The sequence below is a fragment of the Typha angustifolia genome, chromosome 3 (genome assembly GCF_048772165.1).
Source record: "Typha angustifolia cultivar Huaian chromosome 3, ASM4877216v1, whole genome shotgun sequence".
Lineage (NCBI taxonomy): Eukaryota > Viridiplantae > Streptophyta > Magnoliopsida > Poales > Typhaceae > Typha > Typha angustifolia.
The window spans coordinates 7,865,416-7,887,001 of NC_133241.1; the positions used below are offsets into that span (position 1 = coordinate 7,865,416).

Consider the following 21,586-nt stretch of genomic DNA (forward strand, 5'->3'; position numbering starts at 1 on the left):
CTATAAATAATATATAATATATTATTAGTAATAATATTAATATTTATTATTTAAATAAGCAAACTAAAAACTGTAAATCATTCAAAATAATATGTGAGTAAACGGATATCCGATATCCGTATCTGAATCCGAACCCGTATCCGAATCCGTAACGAATAGAAATTTCCATCCAAATCCGATCTAAATTGGGTTGGATAGCGGGTCGGATCGAAATTAATCTGATCCGTTTTCACCCGACTCAAAGAACATAAAAAACGAGCCCAAATATGATAATCTTGAGTTTAGGCCATCTCTATCGGATCCAAAATAAATCCTATACGGATTTATCTAACCCGATCCAATTACACTCGTAAATCCGCTTACGTTATACGTAATACGTAATAATCACCAAAAATTTGTTCGAATCCAGTCATCAGCGAGGACCAGTACTCATCCGACGGCTCATATTTTCCCACGATCGGCAGCAAAGGAAATATTCAAATAACCCCCTACATCATAGACTTTTTATTTAATCCAAAGAAACTCCAGTCTTTGATAAAAGAAAAAGAAATTTTAATTAATATTCTATCATAACCATTATAGTACCGTAACATTACCTATCATAAATTAAATAATTATACTTCTCAAATAATACCAAATGTGATATAAATAATTTAAAATTAAAAAGTGTATACATATTTTAGTAAGATATGTTTTGAGTGTTATTTCTAGATAAGAAAGAATTAATTTATAAATAAAAAATAATAAACACCAATCAAACGAGGCTAAAGAATATAAAATTAGCATAAATAATTAGAATAAAAAATAAATATGACTATTATGACGGTTGAGAAGGTAATTAATTTTTTTGCAAAATATTATGTTAAACAAGATGGAATATTTTTGCATAGATTCTTATACGTTAAGAATGGTGAATTAAATTTTAATAAAGCGTTAAATAGGTATTAGGTTTTTGTAAAAGTCGGAGAAAATTGAAGAAATTATCGAACTAAAATAAACCCATAAATAGGGGATTGTTTTGCAAATTTCTCTAGTTATAAATTATAAACACATGCGTGCGGAGTTGGCAAAAGAACAGCCGTCGGATAAGGAAATCCAAAGTCACTGGAGAGTAGACGAACTTGGGGGAAAAGTTCACAGACGCCATTCTATTTCTTCTTCATTTCTATTTTCTACTCATCTGCACTGCTCCCTCCATTTCGTTGCTTCCCCGTCGTCGCTCGCCACTCTTGCTGCCGATCTCTCCAATCCTTAATTCTCGCACGCAGCATCGCGGATTCACCTCCGTCGTCAAGACGGTCGAGGATTTGGTAAGCGAAAGCCTAACATTTCTTCTCTGATTTGTTGCTAAGTAACTCCCAAGCCCTCTCTGACGAAACCCTAGCCTGAAGCTGTGATTTTGCTTGGTTTTGACTTGATAATGATTCGAGTTTTGTTAGATTTATACTAATGGCTTTGTTGTTTCTTCAATTTGGGCAGGAAAAGGAAGTGCCATATTGTGTGCGCTTTGTGGATCATGGATAAGTTCCTGCAGTTTGGACGGAAAGCTTGGTTTCTTGTCAGGGTCCTTTCTGGGTATGAAGAGAGGAGAATTAGATCGTATAGGTTGCAGCTCCAGAAGCGAATTGAACAGGTTTGCTCTCATTTTTTGAACCGAGATAGATTTTTAGTGTTATTTGATGCTTAAATTTTGATCTAATTAAGATAGGAAAACAATATAACTTAGATAAGTTAAAACAAATAACAAAACAAGTAACTAGAGTTGAGGGATGCTTCCTGTGCATACATAGATATCACGGTATGGCCGAATGATGTTGGACTGTGCTCATCTAGTACTTTATGACAAGATGTAACAATAGATGGATTGGTTTAAACAAAGCAGTGAAGAAGTCGAAAACTTGTTTTAGAAAGGATTAGGAGCTGTTTTTATTGGGCTCGTCCTCCAAATTTTTGTAAAGCCTTGCTGGTCTTGTGGAAACATTACATGCTTCAAGGATTCATTGGAAGCATTCAGAGTGTTGCTAGTATCTCGTTTGCAGAAATTGTGATTATTAGAATTAGCAACCATAAGTAATCAGTATAATTTGCCTTTTAAGAGTAATTGTGCTTTGCATATTAGCTAGTAATACATAAAGAAACAATATGATAGGTTATGATAGACATATTATTCACTTTATCCATATCATACATTTGCTTACTAGTTGTATTTGAATAATATTTGATGTCATCTATATATTTTTCACGGTTGATGAGTTAAATGTGAGTGAGTGAGGGCATGCTCAAGCTTATTATTTTACTCGAACTGGATTTGAGCCATCTGATTTAATCCCTGTTGACTGTAGAACACCTGCAGGTGGCTTCTTTCAAAGATGGCATGATCTCTCCAATTGCATATATACATGCACCTTGATCCAATCTCTAGTGTTGAATTGCAACATAACAATTGATAATTTATTACTAAATACGATGTACATTTGACTGGTCGTCCATTAGAGAAGTCATATTACATTTATCATTCATCCATAATGGCAAGAAGTATTTATCAATCTCATATTCTAAGATTGATCTTGTATTGTTAAGAGGGCCTTATTAGACACTTAGACCAAATAGCACTGAATGGTAATATGTATCATGTAAATCTTGTGCTAATGTTTTACCAATTAGATGTCATAAGTGAAACAAAATGCAATAAGAGTGGTTATCTGAGATTGACCAAAAATCTGCAGTCAGGTGAATACTTTGTTGGTGGTAATTTCTGAATTAAGCTAATGGAAAAGAGACTAGATAGCCTGAGCATTTGCATATCATTAATTAAGATAATTACTAGCTTCACAACATTCTGAAATCTCTGTTTCCGTTGATATATAGACAAAAAAAACTAAGTGTTTACTATTGAAAATTTCTTGGGCTCTAGTTTAGTTACATGAAATTTCCACAGTTGTCAACTAATTACACTTACTTGACTTTACCTTTTACAATGATGCACTGCTTCTATTTTAGGATTATCCAGTCCTTTTTTCTTATGTAGGCTCAAGCTAGGAAGACGGAGTTGAGAAGGATCCCAGAGCAGGCTATTTTATCAGAGGTTCGTCGCATGGTTGAGGAGATGCAAGCACTCAATCGTCAGCTGGAAGAAACAGTATGCCTTTATTCACAAAATTTGTCCTGTTCAATATATGCTGAGTTCTTGCTTATTTAAGATTTAATGAGATTATAAGATAGAGAATAACAACTATGTAATATGTTGTGTATGAGAAACCACTCGAGTCATTATGACCGACAAGATCCAAAGTTTGACTTAGTGCTTAATGGTTGATCGGAAACACCAAACATTTTCATTAATGGGGATGTAGGAATGCCATGGAGACGGAGGTCAAATGTTTTATGCTTCCGTGGATTTTTCTCTTTCAGAAGATTGTAATATCTACTGGGGTTTATAGAGAGAATAAAATAAAAGAAAGGTTTGCTTGTTGCTTTTGTCAGTTGGATGTCAGTAGCATTGATGTTTGCCAACATATTTCTTCTGCAGGAAGCTGCAATCGAAGACTACTTTAAACCTTTGGATAAGAATGCAGAGATCCTAATGAATATGCAACTTGAGAAAGAGCAAGAACAAATGAAGGTGATGATGAAAGCAATGCAAGAGCAAGCTAATCTACACAGAGATATGGCAATGAAGAATATTAAAGCTGCTGGCCTGGAGACGAGTCCTTCCAGTCAAAATAATGAGTCGGCTTCCCATTCAAACCAAGAACAGGATAGAAAAACATGACACTTCTGGAATAAAAGATGTGCATCCACTTTTTTCATATGTTTTCCCTGCCTAAGTAATAATTACAAGAACAACTGAGTCAGAAATTTTGTCCTCTCATTCGAGAACTTACAATTATTCTTGTATTCTTGTCAGACACTTGATAATCTAAGCATTTCTTCCAACATTCTATTGGTAGCATATTACTAGAACCTAAGCTTAGATTAGCAAAGTGATTCAAAATGGTCTCAAAAAAAATTAAGGGGCTTCTGAATGAAAGCTAGACATATGTAGGTATAAACTTCTTCTCTTTTCTTTTTTTATAAATTTAAGAAAGCCCTAAGCAGATACATGCTATGGTAAATTCTTTTTGGAGTGTAACTTGGATTTGGTGGTTTGTTGCTCTGCAACATAGGCTAAAGTTCACCAGGATAAAAGAATATCTAATCAACAAAATATAAATTATTAGTCAGTACAGTGAATTGAGTGGTAGAGCCTGAGTTCTGTCCCTGCTTCTGAAAATGTTCTGCTGTTATCCCATGCCAACCACTTTCTGGAGGAACTTGCTCCAATTCAATGAATTAATTCTCCACTTCTCCTAACAACACACTCCTAAAACCATGTGCTTGAAACAATGTCTCTTGCTTGAAATAAATAGTATAATTTTATTCAACTATTTTTCATTAATTAAGCTCATGTATAATTTGCAGCACGCTGAAAAATTATAACCAGCTTAGAGAAAAGTTATCATGGGCCTAAAATCTAAATACATACATACATATATATATATATATATATATAAAGATTAATATTTATATTAGTTATTGTAATAGTGCGAGCGAGTTATTTATTTTATTTTCGTCAATTTTCGTTTCAGTCCTCATGCACGTGCGGCTCACGTAGCTTAGATTTTTAAAAACAGCAGCTTGAATCAGCTGGGATTTAAAAGCAACGGCGGAAACCAAAAGAGAGGGGGAAGACTAGGTGAGTTCAATTAAAAACCTGGCCTTTCTCCTCCTCCTCCGTCTCCGATACCAAACCCTAAGCCTGACTCTAACTTTAATCCTTCAGAGGAAGGCATGAACACCCACGCCGTACCCCATCCAAGAAGGACACATCACCCTACGCGCCGCCCACCGGCGCCGCCCCGGAAGAACGAGCTCGACGGCGGCGCCGTCGCCAATGGCAAGACCTCGAAGCCGACGTCTCCGGACCAAGCGTCGTGAGTTTTTTTGGTTTGCGGCAAGCTTTATTGTGGTCGGATTGTGTTGTTTTGATTGGTTTTCTTGGGGCGTGTTGTAGGGCGGAGAGGACGGTGAAGAAGCTGAGGCTCTCGAAGGCTCTCACCATTCCCGAGGGTACGACGGTGTCCGATGCGTGCCGGAGGATGGCGGCGAGGAGGGTCGATGCCGTGCTGTTGACTGATGCTAATGGGCTCCTCTCTGGAATTGTTACCGATAAGGTTCTATGATATTTGGTTGTAAGTTTTGGGATTTGGTTGGTGATAAATTTGAAATGGGTATTCAAAATGGAATCTTCTGTTTCTTCTTGGTAGGATGTAGCAACCAGGGTTATTGCGGATGGGTTGAGGCCAGAGCAGACGATAGTTTCAAAGATCATGACGAGGAACCCAACTTTTGTCATGGCTGACACGCTAGCTATTGAAGCGTTGCATAAGATGGTTCAAGGTTACTTTTTTTTTTCTTATAAATTACTGGTGAATCGTCTGTCCTAGAAAATGGCCTTATTTCTATAAGATTTCTTTTCTTTTTTCATATTCTTTTTCCTCATTATGTTTTTCCTTTGGGACCATCTTAGTAATACCGCTGGATCCTTTCATTTCCTAAAGAACTGGTCTTTATTTTCTCCTTTCTTGAACTAAAGGTTGAAATGTTGTTTTGAACTTGATAAATAGATATATTTTGATGATCTGATGTCTATTGGTCATGCTGGACCTTGATTAATTTGACAGTTCTTAATTTTGAGACTACAACTATGCTAGTACAATTTGCAGTCCTTGTCATATTATGCTAGTAGAATTCTTCTGTTAACTAAACAGGTCTTCCACTGTGACGTCTTTCCTTTACAGGTAAATTTAGGCATCTTCCTGTTGTGGAAAATGGTGAAGTTATTGCCATGCTGGACATTACCAAGTGCCTCTATGATGCGATATCAAAGATGGAGAAAGCTGCAGAGCAAGGCAGTGCAATAGCTGCTGCTGTGGAAGGGGTTGAGCGTCATTGGGGAAGTCAATTTTCAGGTTAATTATTTGTTGATAATTAATAAGATAATACCTACATTTCTTTGTTGGATGACTGGATCTGTTGTGCTATAATGTTGGCACTTTCTGGTTCAATGTGCTAAGGATGGTTAGAGATTGATTAACAAACTCTCTTAGCCATGCGGCCTTGTTCTCGTTTTACTGGCTTGCAAATATCAAGTGGCCTTATGACGTGCAAAAGACTATTTTTATGAGTTGATAAAAACATTAATTTCATAATTGATATTGACTCGAACTTGCACCATTTTTTGATATTTTCCTGTTAGATTTCTTGATTGCTTTAAAATGTCCACATACATGTGAAAAAAAAATTCTCAAGAAAACTAAGTTTACTATAGTACACTAACAAATTTGTTTGTACTAATTTGGTATAATTAAATTTGTCTGTACTAATTTAAAGAAAGTATGTGCACTAGCAAATTTGGTAGTATAATTGGCGTTTGTCTGTACTAGATATGTTGATATTATATTTTGATTCATGGATGCAGCTCATGCTTTCGTAGAAACTCTCCGAGAACGGATATTCAAACCTTCCTTGTCAACTATCATTACAGAGAACACAAAGTAAGCTGGCAGCTGTTGGAACAGTTTATTCTTATATTTGTGCCTTTAATTAATAGAAATTGGTTAGCATTCTAAGTATGTTTTACTATATTTATATGCAGACTTGCAGTGGTATCACCTTCAGATCCTGTCTGTGTAGCTGCCAAAAAGATGCGTGAATTTCGAGTAAATTGGGTGGTTGTCATGACTGGAAGCACGCTACAAGGGATTTTGACGTATGTTCTCTGCTTCAAATATTTTACTTTTTTATCAGTTTTTTTTTCCTTTTCTGCCAAATCTTTCATTTTCTCTGCCTCATATTGATTTTTTCTGAGTGGTTATTAACAACCACCCTGTTGCAATATGCAGTTCCAAGGATGTGCTTATGCGACTAGTGGCTCAGAATCTTTCCCCTGAACTGACTGTAGTTGAAAAGGTTTCTTTTTCAAAAGTTTATTTTGCAATGAGTTCTTTTTCAAAAGCTTGTAGGATCTATTGTAAAGTCTGTTCTCCTGTAATCTTCTTACATAGAGAAGACAATCTTATCTCATATTTTTCCGACCAACAACATAACTATATTGCCGTATTAATGAATGATATTTTACCAGATACTCTTAATTTAGTTTCATGTCTTGGAGTAGTCTTATCAGGCATATATTTGTTATCTCATTGTCTCGCTGTGCCACTAATACCTCAAGCAATATATGAGTGTGCATGAGCTCATCTTTTCTTATCATAACATGTTGACTAGGACTTTGTATATTTTGTTCACTGGAGATGTTACATGCAATTGCAAGTTTGCAAACATATGTTACAAATCAAACTGGGGTTTTCTGTAAACAGTACCCACGTAGTTTATGATATCTAGCTTTTTTACGAATATGCATGAGCAAGTATTCTTTCATGTCATCTTGTATGTATGCTTGCATATGCTCGACTGTAGCCTTTTTAACTGGTGATATACTATGTCTGCATCATGCTGGAAATGTGGATCTGTTGCGACTTGCTTGTCCATACATGAACTGGTGAATTCTGTTGGATACACAGTGTATCACTCACTGTCTTGTATAGGCTTGATGATTTCACTGATTTCTTATTTAGGCATGTAGATACAATTTTATGTCTCCTGATGTTTGAATTGCTTGCCTAATTATGTTGTTGAATGATTTCTGAAAATGAATCACTGTATTGATATTTCCAAAGGTAATGACTCCAAATCCTGAGTGTGCTACTCTGGACACGACAATTCTTGATGCACTACATACCATGCATGACGGAAAATTCTTGCATATTCCTGTGCTAGATAGAGGTAAACAATGAGCTCTTGTGCTGGCAAAATATCTACATATTTTGGGTTATCTGACTTAATTTTTTTAAATATAGATGGACAGGTTGCTGCTTGTTTGGATGTTCTGCAATTAACCCATGCAGCCATTTCAATGGTAAGAATGTTCAGGCATATCTTCTGCATTTCTTATCTATTTGCAGATCTATTACGCGATGTTCTTTTAGTTGTGTAAAGATCTCAACTAACACCTTGTAAAGTTTTTTTTATATATATATGTTTTATTGAGGTCAAGCAAGCTGCCCTATGAATTCGCAATTATTAGAGTTATTAGATATATATATTATTCATTTATCTTATCTTATCATAACCTTGTATAAATAGGGCTTTGCTCTCTCTTTCATCGTACGCAAATACAAAACGTTTTTCTCCCAAACTCCTCTCTTCTCCCTCAACCCAATCTAGGGTCAAGCCTAATAACATTACATGGTATCAGAGCAATCTCGATCTTTAGAGACACTTGTTGGATCTCTCATTCTCCAACAGTCTGTCTCCATCTCCCTCTTCGATTGTGTCTTCTTCTCCTTTTTTCTTTCACAATTTTCGATCTTGAGAGCTGCCCCCCTCACTCCTCGAGCTCGTCTACTGCTGCAGTAGCCATTGCCGCAGCCTCCACCACAGCTGCAGACGCAGCAGCAGTAATTAGCCATAGCAGCTGCAGCTACCACTGTTTTCAGCAGCAGCACATTGTGTTTTTCGGCCTCCTCACCATCTTTTTCGTTCAGCGGCAACATCAGCACTGTGTTCAGCAGCAGTAGCAGCAGCACGGTCACATATTTCTTCAATCCAGAAGCAGCAGCAGCAAATTCTTTTTCTTCTCTTCGGCTAATGCTCACCAGGTGTTCAACGAAAGTCCTTTTGTTTCCACAGTATCGTGCTATGTGTGCGGCGACGAAGAAGATTGTTTGGCTTTGTCTCCTTAGTGATATAGATGTTCCCTTACCCCTCCTAACTCCTTTTCATGTCGACAATGATAGTACTAAAAAGCTTATTGAAAATCCTATTTTTTATGAGAGGATAAAGCACGTTGAAGTCGATATGCATTATACTCGTCAAGAGTACCGAGTTAGTATTATTTTGCTCCATCGCCTCAGCACTGAGGAGCAGATTGCTGACTTCTTCACGAAGTCTCTTCCCCTTCCACGTTTTGAGCATTTAGTTAGCAAACTCTCGGTTTATGATCCACCTTGAGTTTGAGGGGGGGTATTAGAGTTATTAGATATATATATATATATTATTCATTTATTTTATTTTATCATGACCTTATATAAATAGGGCTTTGCTCTCTCTTTCATCATACGCAAATACAAAATATTTTTCTCCCAAACTCTTCTCTTCTCCTTCTCTCTTCTCCCTCAACCCAATCTAGGGTCAAGCCTAATAACGTTACAGCAATCAATGTAATTCTTTCATAAACTTGAGGTGATCATTGAGATAAGCTATAATATTGCAACAAATGAATTCCATCTTTTCACACCAATGACTCCTGCCATTAATAATATCATTAGCTCAGGTATTCCTGTTTCTGGCGTTTCATTCACCTTACGATGGCTCCCTTACCGCATGTTTGAGTAAGTTTATGAAGAAGCGGGCTACTCCCCAAAAATGCCCTGCCCTGTCTTGTTCTTCATTTGTTGATTTCTGCCAGTTCTACTGATATTCTTTTTTCCACAGTTATGTTGTGAACTTCTTATAGGGCACACTTGTGGTCATGTACTGTGTTGGATATGAGCATCTTGCATATTGAATTCATGTATGCCACCTGCTGCTGAAAATTCATCCTATGGGCTAATAACAATCACATCTAAGTATCTTTAATAAATTGAATAGTGAATATAGGTATATTCAGTAACAGTATTACCAATTCCATATTTCCAGTGCCCTTTCTTTTTCCAACCTAAAGCTGAGGAAGTAAGTTTGCTTATGTTATGCCTATGAATTGTCTGCATTTAAAGGTTCGGGGCCTTATTTTGTTTCTGTTTATGGATGATTTGCATTTGTAGGTTGAAGGAGGCACTGGAGCTGTAAATGACATGGCAAACACAATGATGCAGAAGTTTTGGGATTCCGCCCTTGCTTTGGAACCACAAGATGACGAGTTTGACGATCATAGGTTGTTCCTTGCATCATTTTAGGTTCAGTTTTCTGTTTCACAAATCTCATACTTCCAAGTCTGATTATTTGCAGTGAATTATCTGTACTGATGGCATCAGAGTGTGCGGAAGGGAAGCACATGAACCCTTCTCTTGTTGGCAATTCATTTTCTTTCAAGCTTGAAGATCCAAAAGGGCGTGTTCATAGGTTCAACTGTGGTTAGTACAAGGGTGTTGTGTTTCTACACTTGGTTGTGATTCTACTACAAATCTGTTGTGAACTGTCTTGAAAAATGTTCCAAAAAATGATTTCGTTTGTTTGTTCTTGCAGCCTCAGAGAACTTAGTCGAGCTTGTGTCTTCTGTAAGACAGAGAATAGGAATTGAAAATGATGGGAACAAAGTTCAATTGCTGGTAAGATTTGAGATTTTCGTGTCTAACATATTGTAGACGGGCACGGAACTATATTGGTTCAAATCCGGGTTTAAGTGATTGAAACTCCAGATCCATTTGGGATCTTGCCTCCTGAGGATGAATATTTTCTTTCTATTTTGAACATCTTTAAGATAATTGGGAGCTAGCTTGGTGCATATGCACTGTCCAGTGCGGGTCATGTCTGGGATAGATTGCAAGATGGCACAAGAGAAAGTAATACGAAGTGCTTTTGAGTACTATGTTTTACTGCGATGATTATAGGGTGAGAGAAGGCAGACAAATATCTAGAGATGAGGAATGGCAAAATCTATGTAGAATAGTTGTTTATTGATCTGACTGGTTTCATGTTGGCTTTGGGTCAAAATCAACCAGTTGTCAGGTCTTCTTCCAGTCTAATTTGATAGCAAACAAATTTTGTCCATTTTTTTGTGCAGTATGATGATGACGAAGGTGATAGAGTTCTTCTTACTACAGATAGTGACCTTGCAGGTGCTGTACAACATGCAAGATCAGCTGGATTAAAGGTTAGTTTTCATTTATATGCTTTGAGTGCTATTTGTGTCTATATCTGATGTATCAGATATACTGATAGATAGTACTTGTATACTTATCCTAACTTATTCTATAAAAAATAAAAGTTTGGAAACATCTTAGGTACATCTTAGATGACTACATTCACAGTTGATACAGATACCAAGAGTAATAGCTTATCCTAGTCCGCTTCCAGCAGACATCCTTTTATGTACACATAAGAAGTACTCTTTTTTTAAAGAAATCACCAATAGAATCTCTTCCATACGTATCCACAACTGACATTACTCATATAAGACCAGGAATCTTTTGGGTTCAGGCCCAAATTGTGGTTGGCAGCAAGTCTTTCTCTAACTGGTCTAATCTTTTGATCAACTTTTATACGATCAGACTGCAGGACAGCTTAAGTTTTCCTTTTTCTTCTAAACTTTTAAAGCCTTGATAGTGATTTTCTCTATATGGACTTTTTCTGGCCTTATTGCTATAGTTTCACCTTCTCTTTTTGTCATTTCAGGTTCTGCGGCTGCATATTGATGACTCTGAGTCCGAGACTGGGACAGAAATGAAAAGCTCATCATCAGATTTGGCCACTGTCCAAAGAAGTAACTGGACATCTCTTCAAATTGGGGTTATGGCCAGTGCAGTTGCTCTGACAAGTATTGGAGTAATGGCTTACTTGCAGCGCTCCAATTTATGATCTCAATTAAGCACGAGAAAATTTCTCAGGGGAAGAACTTCCATGTATACTTAGAAGACTAGAGGTAACCAGATGGAACAAATTAGGAAGAGTTCTTACTAATTTTCAGTATACCTGTTGTATACTAAAAAGGAATTAGGTGACAGTGATTTAGGTCATGCTACAAGTCATTTGGTGTAACATCATAAAAAGAAATGTGCATCACCAAAGTATTTCAGCCAAATTTCAGCTTTTCCTCAAACATAATGTAATGTTGTGTTTGCAATTGTAGTTCTTATATCTACTACCGATTTTTTTTTCTATAAAATCATCCTTGGTAGATAAGGTGAAGATTTACTGCCATTCTACCTTTCTTACCTATTTCTATTCTGCCATTCCAGATGAATACAATTTTCTGCTCATGATATCAGATACAAGAATGAATGGATTTTTTTCAGTGTCTTGACTGATATCTCAAGTTGTTGAGACACTCAATTTCTGACTGAAATAATGAAATATTGGAAGTTTCTCCAGTACATCCAAAATGATGAAGAGAAGAGAATGAATGGATTATGCTCTCTCTCTCTCTTATTTTCTCTTGGACACTATTTTTGTGGGGCTTCATAGCTAATAATAGTTCCACATGGCTCATGTGAGCCAAGAGCCTATGGGATGCTATATTACCTTATCTACATCACCACAAAAATGCTTCTTGCTAGCTAAGTGGCTTACACATCTATCCTTCTGGTGTAAAGCTGAGTGCCTTTTTCCCTGTCTCATTGTTGCTACCTCCATGGCTACAGGAAGCTGCCAATGGAAGCCATAAAGCAGAGAAGGTCCAAACTGGTGTAACATCCAAGTCCTGGTCCTTTCTATTCAGATTCTTTTGGTGTCTTTCCAAATGGACAGCTCATGGGATAAACTACTGTACTACCTCTTGACCTTGACATCTCCAAGCTGATGAAATCACTTAAAAGCAATTCTTAAGTGTTAATTATATTGTTCTTAAGTGTTAATTATATATATCTAGGCCTCTTAAACTATTGCTACTTTTATTTATGTATATATGTTCTTGTGTTTATTTTTTGAGACACTTTTTTGATCTACTCAATTTTCGCACAAAATTCATGCGATATTTTTTTAATAAAACAAAAGAAATCAAACTGACAACTAATGAAATAGAACATCTATTATGTTACATGAGCTTAAGGAAAGCTATTCTATGATCATCTTAGAATTTTCTATTGATTCAAGAGAAACCCAAAATAATCATAATTTGACTTTTCAAATTAAGAGGCACAATCTACTATCTGCCATTTATTAAAAAGGCTACTTGATATGGTATAATAACTACTTGAACACATTATTATCTGGGCTCAAAGATCATGATGACAACATTGTGGATCTAACTTGCATAATAGATGTCAATTCTTTTACTCATGGTTAATAGCTAATAATTTGCCTCTAAATAATTAGTTGCTTTGTTCATCTAAGTACAATGTATTAAAATCCTATGCAAAAGTTCAAGAAGAATTCTAAGATAAAGATACATTTTAGTTATTATTCCGAACTAAATAACACCGACACATCTCTTCAAGTCGTCTCATAATTTTTTTTTTCTTAATTTTTAAAGTCACCGTATTGCTGGGCTATCAAATTAAGCCAAAACCATCAAATCATCTAAGTAATTTAATTTGGCCCACCTTTGGATAACTATCTACACAAAGTGATAGCAACAGCAGAGGCAAGTGTGTATATCCATATATATATATATATATATATATATATATATATATATGGGACTCATATCATATGAAGTTGTGGGCCAATGAAGAAACGAGTTGGGCTTAGGCTTGACGTAGGGGTTACACCTCCTAAAAGCGTCTGGTGGTTAGCTGCAAGAGAGAGTTGGGGAGGAAAAGGGATGCACGAACCACCGCATACATACAATTCTTTATGAGTGACATATATTTATATATATATATATATTTAAGGAAAAAAGAAATGCCCATCTCCAATCCCTTTCACGCCATGTCCGGAGGAGAAGAAGAAGAAGAAGAAGAGGATGATAATGACGATGATGATGAGTTTGGTGGGATAGAGATAGCAGAAGCACAAAAGAGTTGAGCTGTGGTAATTAGTACCCATACTTATCGTTTTTAAGGTAGCTTTTAATATCATATCTTGAGTTTTTGATTAAACTAATACTGTTCTAATTTATTTTTATTGAAATAAATTACTCCACAAGTTTATCACCAAATATGATTTAATTTACTTTAGCCTCGATAAAAATATTAAACTAATTAGTGTTTTATTTAAAAAAAAAGACGATCAGTTTAGTATTTTTGTCTAGTCCTAAAATGTTAAACCGATCAGCATTTTATGTATATAATTTTTTTTTCAACTTAGCATTTTATCTATTAACAAAAAAAATATAGTGATAAATATGTTGAACTGATTACTATTTTTAAAAATACTGATTAATTTAGTATTTTTCTTATAGTTATAATAAATTAGATCGTATTTGATAATAAATTTAAAAGCTAGTCTACTTGAGTACAGAAAATAAATAAAAATATCTAATTTAGTCAAAAAATCTCATATCATCTAGGCCAATTCGGAGAGATTTCACTGACCTAAACATGAGAAACCACCCTTAAGATTTTGTAAACTCACTCCTTTTTTTTTTCTTTTCTTTTCTATAATTTTTTAAAATAACACTCTAAATTAGTTTAACCTAACCATTTCTAAACATAAGGGTTTCAACGATTTTTTTTACTAAAATATCTGGATTATTTATTTTCTATCTCTAATTTCATTCAAGGCCTAAAACCAAATTTAAGATTTTTTTTTTAAATTTGGTAAGGTGGGTTACTTATGTAAATTATATAATTAAGAAAGAAACTAAGTAAAGAGACATTTTCAAAAAGTATTAAATAATTAAAGGATATCGAATCAAGAAAAATAAATGAGAGGGTTGGATTAAAAAAAAAAGGGCATTTAATTCAAGAAATCTAGGTGTAATTATCCTCTATAAAATATAAAAAGGAAAGTTACAGCTGCTCTACAAAAAGTGATAGGCCAAAGTGACAACTCCCCTCTACCTCTATGAAATGGAGTGAATTAAGAGTCTTATTATTTCCATGAGCAAAATTAGACTCTCTACCAACTTAGTAGCAACCCATAAATCACACCCTGTCAGATCAGGCATGGTGGGGGCCATACACTTCTTCTATTCCATGGATTTGTTTACACCCACCATCTTCTCCTGTTCAAGATTTAGCAACATTGATAAAGTTATACTAATAATTTTCTTAATCAAGATTAAACATATAAGAGCAAGACAAGCACACACACACTGACAAATGTACAGAGAGAGAGAGAGAGAGAGGGAGGGAGAGAGAGAGTTCTCTCTCTTCTGCAGCAATCTTTTGTTTAGTACTTTAGTAGAGCACTAATGGCAGAAGGATAACTCCAAGAAGAACACAGGAATCCCCTTATATTTCCAATCTCAAGGGCGGGAATAACACCCACACTCCTATTTGAAAGCAGCAGTAGTGAGGAAAAGAAAGGAAAGGAGGAAACTTGGAGTCAAGAACGAAGAGAAAAGCTGAAAAGCGTCATCAAAAGAAGCAACTTTATCCTCCCACATCACATGCATTCTCTCTCTGAGGTGAGATTTGCTCCATATATTTAATGCGTGAACAGTATTTTATTGTTCTCGTATATAAATAATCGGGAAATTGGGGGAAAGTTTGAACGGGAGGCAATCGTTTCAATTCATCAATACCCCCATGCCGATCTATTTAGTTTGCTGACATTCTTCACGGGTACTCTTCTTTGAGCTATTAATGCTCTCTCTTGGACTGTTTGTTAATTATTTTAAATTTGGAGCTTGGGATCTGCATTGGTGTCCTTTCTTTTCGGTGAGTTTCCTTGATGGGTTTCTATTGGCGTCGCCAAGATGAAATAATGAGATCATGGGTCGATTTCTTTTAGGGTTTTGAGTAATGGGTACTCGCCAAATCTTGGGTTTGCCGTGATTTCTTCTTGTGTGATGTTGGATTCCGAAAGTCTAGGTCATTTCTCGGTTTCTGGTTGCTGCATTCTGTTGTCTTCTATCTACTGTTGATTTTGGAGTATGTGATTCTAAAGAGACTTAACATTTTGAGTCATCTATTAGATGGTTCCAGTGGTTAAGGAAATGGAACCCAGGATGCTGATCTATTAGATGGTTGATGCTGTAATATGGACCGCCGGAGTTGGCTTTGGAGGCGGAAATCGTCAGAGACGGAGAGCTCGGGATCAGTTTCTTCTAATTCTGAGAGGTATACAGACGATCAGGTTTGTCCCCTGCCCTTTTAGTCCTTTCCTCTTCAGCTTGCAGCTCAAGGAGGATTTTATCTTAAAATGCCATCATTTGTTATGCGTCAATTTTGAATTATGAGGTATTTTCAGATCTTTATAGTTTTGTTTATGTCAAGGTAGTTAAGAAGATGTGATCTCAAAGGAACCTTTGATTTCCAGTTTTTAGGTTAAGTGACAAATTTCGGTGAGATGCTGTGCTTAGTTGAACCTTCTTCTCCTTCCAGAACAGATTGGGATAAATATTGTAGAACATGAATCGTTTACATCCCATGAATCACTAGTTGCAACCTCTAGACACCTGAGATTACATCAGTAACGACATCTGTAACCTCTAGTATGAACCCTGAGGTTTCTTTACAAATTTTGCTCCTCTGGCCTTTCTCTGCTTTTTCAGATCTTCTAGTTTACTATGTAAGTAGAATTCTTCAAATAAAGGATGACAGAATAGGAAAAATAATTGATAAATCTGCTGTTCAACTCTTTTTTAACACATTCTGATTATTTTTATGTGTTCAAGAAGGCTAAACATGAATATAATTTCAAGCTCCATTTGTACTTTGGGATAAGGTATATGAATGTATACAAAATTGATCTGGTATGCTCATTGGAAACAGGAAGCATTGAGGGCCTCATCAGACAATGCTTCCCCAAACCATGCTCAATCGCTAGAAGTTTCTTCAAACATTGGAGATAATGAAGTCCATGAAACAGTTAAGAGTTTGAGCGAGAAGCTATCAGCTGCTCTTTTTAACCTTAGTGCTAAAGATGACCTGGTCAAACAGCATTCAAAGGTTGCAGAAGAAGCTGTAGAAGGTAACTCCTTTTTGAATAACAAATACTCTTGAAAAACTAGAAAATGACATACTACTTGTGCTAGATGGTAAAGAAAACCATACTTATGCTGGTTCAACTTATTAATGTGATATTTCCTTGTAAAGGTATCTGGGCATAGAGGTAGCTTTAGTAAATCAATCGGTTTTTTTTTTGTTAACTAGTTGCAAAATTATTTACATAGACACCTAAATTTATAACTCATATAAGTGAATAATCGTCTTTTATCATCTTGCACCGAACTCTCACTTCTCCAGAGAGCACTTCCTCCTGCTTTATTATGGTAATGTTATATCTGTCTATATAATGCCTTCTTTTCCCAAACTATTTGTCAGTTGCTTTTACTTTTTGATCCTCATTACTAAGATTAAGATCATATAGACATGTTTACCTTTAGCAATTATGTTATTATTAACCTTTTGATTTGAGAAAACCCAAGAAATTTGCACTCTAGTGAAGTTGTATTAAGTTTCTCTTGATCTCCATTAGCTGATGCAACTGAAACAAGATTTTGAGTGCAGACATTTACTTTTTATTTTGGTAAAACCCAAAATATATTTTGCATTACAGGCTTGTGACAAAAACTAGATTATTTGTTGGAAGGTCCATTTAAATACCTTTTATTGCAGACATTTAGGTCTCATTCACTTTGCAATTAAGGGAAAATCTAGAATAACTATTTAAGATTTTTATTAACGTTTGGTTGTGATCTATAATAAGTGTGTAACATTTACTGTTGATGTGACATAAAGTTGAGGTAAAATACAAATAAGAAGTGAAAATTGAGTATAGGTCTGTAATGAAAATTGATATATAAATTTAAATTAAAATGTTCTTATTTATTATAGGTCTGCAATGCATACCTGTAGGCATGCAATGTTGTATTATAAGTATATAATGAGATATATGGGTGGTAGGAGGGAGGAGATGGGTGGAAAAATTGAGAGAAAAAATTGGGTGAAAAGAATTGAGCAGAAATTTTGATTTGTGGATGAGATTGGTGGGTGGTGAGAGAGAGAGAATTTTAAAATAACTTTAGTCAAATTAAGCATAAAATTTTAATTGGACTTATGTGTCAAATAATTAAATAATAGTGTTTCTAATCTAGAATAGAGATAATTTGATGTTTACTTTCTAATCTAAGCAGTGTTTTGTAATCTATAATAGAAAAAAAAATAGCCCAGAAGTGAACGGATGCTTACTTTATTTTCTGTAGGTAAATCTTTTGTCACCCATTTAATAGCATGGATACACTTGCAAATTGTAATTATGTTTGACTAGTCACGAGATATTGCACAAATGTTTTCATCCAGTTACCAGGAGTAACTAAACTGTCAATTCTGATAGGCTGGGAACAGGCTGAAATTGAAGTTACTACTCTAAAGAATCAGCTTGAAACTGCTTTCCAGAAAAACTCCACTCTTGAAGATCAAATCAGCCACCTTGATGGTGCCCTCAAGGAATGTGTCAGGCAGCTCCGTCACTCACGAGAAGAACAAGAAGAGAAAATCCATATTGCGCTTGCCAAGAAGACTCGTGAATGGGAGTCTGACAAGTCTGAGCTTGAGAACCAGCTTCTTCAGCTCAGAAAGCAGCTGGAAGCTGCAAAATCTGAAGCTGATGCCTTTCAAACTGATCTAGAGGGAAAGCTAGATGCTGTTGAGAAACAAAATAGGGATCTCAAGATTGAGCTCCTTGCTCGATCTGACGATCTCCGGCTACTAGCCATAGAGAGGGACCTGAGCAACCAGGCAGCAGAGACAGCTAGCAAGCAGCACCTGGAAAGTACAAAAAGGATGACTAAGCTTGAAGCTGAATGTCGTAGATTACAGAGTCTAACACGTAAAACATCATCAGCTTATGAACCCAGGCCTGTCACGAACTCAACTTGTGTGGAATCTCTTACTGATAGCCTATCAGATAGTGGAGAAAGAGTGCTTTCTGTGGATAACGAACCGGTCTGCTCGGATTCATGGGCATCGGCATTAATTGCAGAGCTGGATCAGTTTAAGCATGGGAAGGTTGCTGCTAGAAATATCCCTAATTCTTCTGTAGAGATTAACCTTATGGATGATTTCTTGGAGATGGAAAGGCTTGCCTCTTTGCCCGAGACTGATCATGGAAAATCTGGCTTTGAGCTCGAGACTGATTCTGACAAAGCTGTTGCCAGGAATCACTCTATAGATGAAATTGAAGCTTTACGTCATCAATTGGGAGATCTGCAAGGAAAGGTTGAGATGCTCGAGAGGGAGAGAGGACAACTTGAAATGGCTCTTGCTGACTCTCGGAGTCAGCTTGACATTTCGTGCAATCAGCTGACGGTAGCTGAAGATAAATTAATCGAATTGCAGAGACAATTAGATTTGATCAATGAATCAAAACAAGCTGCTGTAAATGATGTGGTGCATGTCGAGTCAAAGAGGAGGGAGTTGGAGACTCAGTTAGAGTCAGCAGCCACAGAGGTTGGAAAATTACGTGACGAGGTGATTTTGTTGGAAGAAAGTGTTGAGATTGAGAGGGCACTTTCTGCAGAATATACAGTGAAGGCAGAGGTTGCAGAGGCCAGGACTAGGTCCTTAGAGGCTCGGCTTGCATCAGTTCACTTGGAAGTTGAAAAGCTAAATGAAAAGGTGGGACTATTAGAAGACAAGTCAGAGAAGGAGAGGGCATTGTCTGCAGAATTTGCAGTTAAAGCAGAGGCTGCTGAGGCAGCAAGAAAGGCCTTGGTGTCTGAACTTGACTCTACATATTTGGAAGTTGAGAAATTACGCGAGAAGGTGGTCCTTTTAGAAGTAAAAGCAGAGGAGGAAAGGGCATCATCTGCAGAATTTGCAGCTAAAGTTGAGGTTGCAGAATCAGCAAGAAAGGAAATTGAGTGTCAACTTAAGACAGCAAATATTGAAGTTGCAAAGCTGTGTAATAAAGTGGGACTATTGGAAGGAAAAATTGAAGAGGAAAGGGCATTGTCTAAAGAACTTGTTGCCAAGTGCCAGAAATTGGAGGCTCTGCAGTTGAGGGGAAATAGAGAAGCTGAGCTTTGGCGAATTGCAAACTCAAATGGAGAGCTGAAGATTAAACAGGTAACATTTTCTTCTCTTCCCTGTTAAATTATTTTGGTCTGGTAATCCATATCCTCTACATCCAAATAATCTCAAAATATTCATCGACTTTTGGTATCGCATATATTTGCCTCGCTTGCTAGTGTCACTGGATATTGCTGATTCACTCTTTTTCTTGGAAAAAAAAATCGAAGGATATCACTGTCATTATTTCAGATTATGCTCTTATTAATAGATAGTTGCATTGATGGTTTTGTCTCTACACAGGAGAAGGAACTTGCTATGGCTGCTGGGAAGCTAGCAGAGTGCCAAAAGACGATAGCTTCTCTTGGCCACCAGTTGAAATCTCTGACAAATCTTGAAGAATTCATGCTTGAAACAGAGAAGGCTGAGTTTGACGAAAGCTTGCCTGATTTTGGAAATGGCTATGCCGAAATATCACATGCTAAAAGTTTGTCAGATGGCTTACATGGTTTCAATCTTTCAAATGGCAGGGACAAGAGCGCCAACCTACCATTTCCTTCAATCTCATCCACATCCTCAACTTTTTCCGGGTTTTTGAGATTGTCACCTCAAAATAGAAACCATTGAGTCATACAGAAAAGTAGGAGATTGTATCAGAATAGAACAATGTTTATAACTTATTCACAGTTTCCATGTTCACCTGGCTTGAAGCATGCTTTTAAAGAAGTGTTTTGTTTGACAATTGATGACTATATTGATGATTATCTCAGAGTTTTCAGTGTAGTGGAAACAATTATTATTATCAAACATACAGGACTTCATATGAGCTGGATTTAACGAGCATTCTTCGCTGTTCTACACAGAAAAGATCAGCAATCATATATACCTAGCTGCGAGGTGTCTATTTATGCTCTATCTTACATCAATTTACTCATACACCAGTAGGTGAAACTTCTCTTTTGTTATGTATTTCATGGAAGATTTGAGTCACTTTCATATCTACGGAGTTAGAAGTCTTCATAGGTGGATAAAAGGAACCGAGTTAGAGTCAGGTCCGGCCTCTCGGAAAAGAAAGAGGAAAAGCATTTAAGCTATGCAATGAGCATGTTCCATTTGATTCTACCAGAGAAAAGGAATAATTAATTTTATTTTAGGTTCTAGCTAATTCATAAAATGAACTCATGGCGATGTATATTCCAATAAGGAAGTATAAAAATATGGGATATGAATGTACTTACTTAGTAAGAGGCTTTTAGCGTTACATCTTTTGGCCATCTATATTCTATCGGCGACAAAGTTTACTTACAATATTTCCTTCTTAGCAAAAAATAATAATCTTCTATTTATTTATATATCTTTCGAAAGTTGATATTTATCTATATACTTTCTCTATATATCTTTGAAAATTCTTATTATTTTGCATAGATTAAATATAAAATAAAAATATCCTTATTTTAGTATTCATATATTTATCTTAATTAAGTGTTTTTTTTATTTTTTTTATTTAAGACAACTTGAAACTAAATGAGAAAGTGTCTATATAAATAATATATGTTTCGTGGATATATATAAATATCAACTTTAGATGGGCATATAAATAAATAAAAGATTGTTAAGGTTATATACGCAAAAAAAAAAAAAAAAAAAAAAATCGAAAAAAGAAAACGATGGGCGACACGAAACAGTGTGCAAGTAGTACGTCTCACGGT

The 21,586-nt window shown here is 36.0% G+C and overlaps 3 protein-coding genes across 6 annotated transcripts; all 3 read left to right on the forward strand.

The window, feature by feature from the left end:
* The first annotated feature begins 1,107 nt into the window (after positions 1-1,107).
* LOC140779924 (uncharacterized) lies at positions 1,108-3,941 on the forward strand. The gene is made up of 4 exons (XM_073125268.1): positions 1,108-1,310; positions 1,480-1,633; positions 3,029-3,139; positions 3,530-3,941. The coding sequence occupies exons 2-4, from the start codon at positions 1,517-1,519 to the stop codon at positions 3,770-3,772; spliced, it is 471 nt and encodes a 156-aa protein (XP_072981369.1). The 5' UTR covers positions 1,108-1,310; positions 1,480-1,516; the 3' UTR covers positions 3,773-3,941.
* A 133-nt stretch (positions 3,942-4,074) lies between these two features.
* Positions 4,075-12,608, forward strand: LOC140779911 (CBS domain-containing protein CBSCBSPB3). Of its 3 annotated transcripts, none has more exons than XM_073125252.1 (15): positions 4,075-4,735; positions 4,823-4,973; positions 5,054-5,213; positions 5,307-5,439; positions 5,841-6,011; positions 6,521-6,596; positions 6,698-6,811; positions 6,945-7,011; positions 7,779-7,884; positions 7,959-8,017; positions 9,924-10,033; positions 10,108-10,232; positions 10,345-10,427; positions 10,883-10,972; positions 11,494-12,022. In XM_073125252.1, the coding sequence occupies exons 2-15, from the start codon at positions 4,831-4,833 to the stop codon at positions 11,674-11,676; spliced, it is 1,620 nt and encodes a 539-aa protein (XP_072981353.1). In that variant the 5' UTR covers positions 4,075-4,735; positions 4,823-4,830; the 3' UTR covers positions 11,677-12,022. The 3 variants fall into 3 exon arrangements, 2 of the variants coding, with proteins under 2 accessions (XP_072981353.1, XP_072981345.1); XR_012107413.1 differs by lacking the exon at positions 4,075-4,735 and adding an exon at positions 12,459-12,608 and having other exon boundaries at positions 4,742-4,973; positions 11,494-11,740; XM_073125244.1 differs by lacking the exon at positions 4,075-4,735 and having other exon boundaries at positions 4,742-4,973.
* A 2,387-nt stretch (positions 12,609-14,995) lies between these two features.
* On the forward strand, positions 14,996-20,690 carry LOC140779877 (filament-like plant protein 3). 2 transcript variants are annotated; one of them, XM_073125198.1, is made up of 5 exons: positions 14,996-15,328; positions 15,839-15,999; positions 16,638-16,836; positions 18,202-19,934; positions 20,181-20,690. In XM_073125198.1, exons 2-5 carry the CDS (start codon positions 15,904-15,906, stop codon positions 20,502-20,504), a joined length of 2,352 nt encoding a protein of 783 aa, XP_072981299.1. In that variant the 5' UTR covers positions 14,996-15,328; positions 15,839-15,903; the 3' UTR covers positions 20,505-20,690. The 2 variants fall into 2 exon arrangements, with proteins under 2 accessions (XP_072981299.1, XP_072981307.1); XM_073125206.1 differs by lacking the exon at positions 14,996-15,328 and adding an exon at positions 15,367-15,485.
* Positions 20,691-21,586: the final 896 nt, after the last annotated feature.

Bases quoted from the DNA above. Each gene is read 5' to 3' on its own strand.
- LOC140779924 (XM_073125268.1), top strand. From the start codon at position 1,517: ATGGATAAGTTCCTGCAGTTTGGACGGAAAGCTTGGTTTCTTGTCAGG. The intron at 1,634-3,028 runs GTTTGCTCTCAT...TTTCTTATGTAG, and splicing joins TCCAGAAGCGAATTGAACAG to GCTCAAGCTAGGAAGACGGA. The intron at 3,140-3,529 runs GTATGCCTTTAT...TTTCTTCTGCAG, and splicing joins ATCGTCAGCTGGAAGAAACA to GAAGCTGCAATCGAAGACTA.
- LOC140779911 (XM_073125252.1), top strand. From the start codon at position 4,831: ATGAACACCCACGCCGTACCCCATCCAAGAAGGACACATCACCCTACG. The intron at 6,812-6,944 runs GTATGTTCTCTG...TGCAATATGCAG, and splicing joins ACGCTACAAGGGATTTTGAC to TTCCAAGGATGTGCTTATGC. The intron at 10,973-11,493 runs GTTAGTTTTCAT...TTGTCATTTCAG, and splicing joins CAAGATCAGCTGGATTAAAG to GTTCTGCGGCTGCATATTGA.
- LOC140779877 (XM_073125198.1), top strand. From the start codon at position 15,904: ATGGACCGCCGGAGTTGGCTTTGGAGGCGGAAATCGTCAGAGACGGAG. The intron at 16,837-18,201 runs GTAACTCCTTTT...CAATTCTGATAG, and splicing joins TGCAGAAGAAGCTGTAGAAG to GCTGGGAACAGGCTGAAATT. The intron at 19,935-20,180 runs GTAACATTTTCT...GTCTCTACACAG, and splicing joins GAGAGCTGAAGATTAAACAG to GAGAAGGAACTTGCTATGGC.